The sequence below is a fragment of the Quercus robur genome, chromosome 6 (genome assembly GCF_932294415.1).
Source record: "Quercus robur chromosome 6, dhQueRobu3.1, whole genome shotgun sequence".
Classification (NCBI taxonomy): domain Eukaryota; kingdom Viridiplantae; phylum Streptophyta; class Magnoliopsida; order Fagales; family Fagaceae; genus Quercus; species Quercus robur.
In genome coordinates this window covers 19,181,723-19,186,412 of record NC_065539.1, presented here as the reverse complement: position 1 = coordinate 19,186,412, position 4,690 = coordinate 19,181,723, and the positions used below count along the sequence as shown (strand labels likewise).

General features: G+C 42.0%; 1 protein-coding gene across 1 annotated transcript; it reads right to left on the bottom strand.

Annotated features, from left to right (window-relative positions):
• Positions 1 to 2,121: 2,121 nt before the first annotated feature.
• On the bottom strand, positions 2,122 to 2,418 carry LOC126689944 (uncharacterized). The gene has a single exon (XM_050385097.1). It carries the CDS (start codon positions 2,416 to 2,418, stop codon positions 2,122 to 2,124), a length of 297 nt encoding a protein of 98 aa, XP_050241054.1.
• Positions 2,419 to 4,690: the final 2,272 nt, after the last annotated feature.

The window sequence follows — 4,690 nt, the reverse complement described above, 5'->3', positions numbered from 1 at the left end:
GACCAAGGACACCGATGGGTGCTTGGTCTCAAGATTTCTACCAGGTCCAACCCCCAAGGTGGACGGGCAACCGCATGTACCAAGGGGTACCAGGGCGGACGGACATATTAGAAGCCAACACATGACAAAAACATAATTCAAACAGCAAGACTAAATGCAAAGTAATGAATATAATAAAAAGCCCATAAAGGGCAAAGTGTTTACAGTAAAGCCCAAAAAACAAAAAGGGCACCTGCTATTGTTTGAAAATAAGACGAAATACATAAAAGTCATTGACGGTGTCACCACCTCCAGGAGTCGTCAGCCCTGGATCGTCAAGAGTGATCTTGGATAAGTCAAGGTCTTGGTAGACGGACCCAACTTGCTTTAAGCAGTCCTCGAATCCGTCACCATAGTAGATGCCGCATGCATCGATAAAGGTTTAGGAAGCCCTGAACTCTGCCACAGCGTCGGCCTTGGCCTTATCCATCTGTTTATGGAGGGTTAATAGTTCTATCACCAAAGTTGCCTTCACCTTCTCTGCTTCTTCTCGGAGATGAGACTCCTCCTTCATTTACGGACATCAACTCCTCATTGAGAGTACAGAGGGCCTCCTTATACTGGTTCCGCTCCTTGTTTTCAATCTCCTGATGCTTCCAATATCAACAGATTACCCCCTCTTGAGCAACGCACCTATCTTGAAGTGCCTTCATACGCACCAACGCCTAAGATCAAGACATCCATCAGTAAAAGAATCGACAAATAGCACATAAGAACATAGTGTAAGAGAAACATACCCTAGACAAATCAAAAAGACCCAACGCCCCTAAATCCTCAGTCATCAGATCAGCACAAGGGTCCAAGTCCATCTCCTTGATGATTGACTCAACCATCTCGATGGCGTGTTCCTTATGTGTAAGTAGACGGCAAATGACTCTTTGAGCGACGGGACCCTTCCTCGTCATCAGTCCTTTGCCAACTCCATGGCTGGGTTTGGGAGGTGACGGTTGTTTTGGTTGCTTGTCACCAACGAGGGTGCCTAGCCCCTTCTTATGCGGATGGGTCATCCTTGCCTTCGTTCTTTCGTTTTGACGTTCCTTTGACAACGACCTTAGAGGCCAACGCCAAAGATCCTTCTTTCCATTTGCATGCCATAGCTGATTGCCTTACCAGCGCCCTCTGCCTCCTTGCTTGCATCTCTACTAAGGATAAAAACGGACATAAAAAAAACAGACGTTAGTGTATGTAAAAATAGACGGCAGAAAGTGGGCAAGGAAATGAAAACTTACGCTGACAGGAGTAAGCATTTAATCTACGAGCTGTAGGGGACAGTTCGGGACCACCATAATAGGCGTGAAGGGTGTCTAGAGTGATGAGGTCCTTCCACTTCCTTTGACCGAAAGGGATCTCTAGCACACGACAGATAAAAGCCTCCTGCTCGTCGGTTATTTGCGGACGGACGCTAGCTGAAAGAGGAAAGAAACAGACAAGGTTAAATACATGACCAAAGGAGTAAGGCAAGGGTAAAAGAACGTGGACGATATCATACCTAAATCCCTCACAATACCCCATGTATTATCAAACCCATTGGGCATGCTATCCCATTCCCCTTGTCTACACACCCAGTTCGTCCTTTGGACAAAGAAATACCTATTCTTCCAATTCCTATTTGAATTAGGCATGTCTGACACTAGCTTGAGTGACGTCTTCCTCGCTAAGAAGTGATAGATTCCTTTGGACGAGGAAATGTGTTGAGGTTTATAGCAACAGAAGAACTCGTTGAGTGTAAGCTGACGGTTCCCACGGCTGAGGTAACCCCAAATTACTTCAGCTCTAATGAATATTCTCCAAGTGTTAGGAGATATTTGGTTGACGGATAAGCCCATATAGTTGGCCAACTGATGATGTAATTCCATCAATGTCAGTCTTAATCCTGCCACAAACATGGCGTCATACATGCCGACGTTTGCGGTCTTCCTAGAATAGCATTGTTCAAACTTTCTGGGCAGACGGATTGGGATATTCTTGAGGATCTGGTAACGGTCATGAAGGGGTATTGAACACCTTGGAGGACATCGTCGGGTAAAAATCATTGATGGTCCATATTGCAGGAAGTATGAAGGGACGGGCGCCACTGTCCTCTTAACTCCCTGGGTCTCCCCCTTCAAAAGGTATTCCCTCATCGTCCTCATCTTTTTCACTATCCTCCTCATCCTCCCTATCCTCTTCATCCTCTTCTCCCTCTTTATATTCATCCCCCTCAACGTCTCCCTCATCCTCTTCCTCATTTTCATCACTCAAGGACTGGGTGGACGGCTCCCTTTCTGGGGATTGAGGAGAATCTTTCCCAAGCTCGTGCCCTGATGGAAAGACCTCATCGTAGCCCACACCCTCACGGACTGTTGATGATAGTTCACTCGTCGCTTCCCTATCTGACATTTATCCTCCTACAAGTGATTGAGGTATTTTTCTAAGAGCCTATCTTGACGGGACTCAAAACATAAAAAAGGGGACAGGTTGCAAAAGTATAAATAAAAGTGGAGAAGAGAACTTACCAAAAAAACAGATGGATTGAAAGCAACGGTCCCTCTAAAGGTTAAGGTTGACGGCAACAAAATAACAAGTGGCTTGAACGACGGAACGACAACTATTTCTCATAAGGCTCCTAAAGATGAAATAAGGAGAAATGAGAGGTGGTAAAGGACTATTTATAAGACGAAGGAGCACGAGAAATGAAGTGCCACTTTTGATCAGAAATGAGGCCAACTGGCTAGCGCCACGTGTCTCCGAGCATTTAATGAAGGCTGCTCAAAGGCAATTAATGACACCCCCTTTTTCAAAAAAAAAAAAAAATAAATAATAATATGAAAAAGTTGCAGTTAATGATTGCACTCCATGACTCGTCAGTTGAAACCGACAGAGCCATGGAGTAGGGACCAGCTGATAAGGGTGTTCTCGTTGGAAGACTCAAAGTATGACACACAAGGAAGCCGACGATTCCTCTAAACTCGTTAGCTTCCCTTAAGCGGATGGGGATCCAAAGCAGCGACACCATAAAGCTGAAAACCCCACGATACCCGACGGATGTCTCCATAAAGTCGACAGGAAACCTTCGGATGAAGCAAGAGACCGATAGGGTAAAGAGGTTGACGAGTCCGATGTGGCTTAGCTTGATCTCCATGAATATCTGTGCAAGGAAATATCTCATATCCCACGATCAACCCTAATCAAATGAATCTTTACAAGGAAAGGATCCTGCAAAATATATGTATTAATGAGAATCTTCCCTACAAGGAAAGATCTTCCCCACCAAGAAACGAAGGTCAGCTCTACACTACTATAAAAACCTCAAAGCTCTCACAAGCCAAGGTACGCGCAGTTTTCCAGCTCTGGCACTCTAGGGTTGTAGAAATTCTCTATAACTTAACCTTCGAAGGGTATTTGGCCGATACCACATTAGTACACTCTGTAAGGCCTTCTTTGTTTCTATTTTGCAAATTCTGTCTAGAGCACGTGGGACTGTACGACTCACTGACGATTTTTAGCATCATCAATAACCAACCACCTTTGTCATTAATGGTTACAATACAACACCTAAGAATGCAGACCAGCCATAAGAAATCAATGCTTAAAAGATAAAAGCAAATGATTAATTAGTGCAACAAAGAAAAATGAAATGCTATTTGGATAAATGAAACCCTCTTTCAATCAAAACCTAGTTGAAAGCAAAACTATTCAGGAATTAACAACACATTAAAGGCAAAAGCTAGTGAAAATCCATAACACGCAAAGACCCACGATATTTTACCTAAATAAAAACACTAAAATGAATTTGTAGTAGACATGCCAAGCATAAAGTGATTCACAAATAACAACTTCTAAAATTTACAAAAGTAAATGTAACTTACACATTACAAAAAATTGAACTTTATAAATTAGACTTAACTGATCAATCGAAAACTACTAATAAATTCACAAATATCCACTTGGTCTTAAATAGATATTTCGCAAATTAATAGATTCAAATACAACCACATGATGAAATAAAAAAGCTACAAAGTAAATCCCAAAGTTTAGGATAATCACAAACCAACAAGAAGTCCAAAAAAATGAAAAAGGCTACTACAACTCCCATCTTCCATAGCAAACTAATCCCATCCTCCACAATAATTCTGTGAGAGTACCTTTTTCTTTAGCACACAGGGCCAAGGATCCTAGGCCAAATAATTGTATTTTGGTGGACTGGACTTGGTTCACCGCAGCTAAATGGAGGCCGATTACGAACCAAGTTGTGCGTAAGTCACATAAATCTCCTCAAGGCAAAAATGCGATTCCTCCTAAGCAATAAAATACCATTATAACTGTTTTAGTATCATAAAATGACCATTTACTCTCACAAAATAAGTAAAATAAATATTCATAATATTCACAATGAGAAAGAGATTGAAATAGAATATTTAAGGCTTATCTTTTATCGTATAAACATTTTAAAGAATTCCTTCACTTGGTACCCCGGGCATACTGTTGGGGGATCCCGGGGCATATTAGGCCTGTAAGAACCCAGAATACTGATTCTCTGCACTATACAATCTTTCTCCATGCTTGTTATGCAATGGAGTTTTGTCCTTTCCTTTTACCTCTATAGGTCCTACACAAGAAATACTATACAATGCACATCTTCAAATAATTGTTAGTTTCTTAGATTAGGATA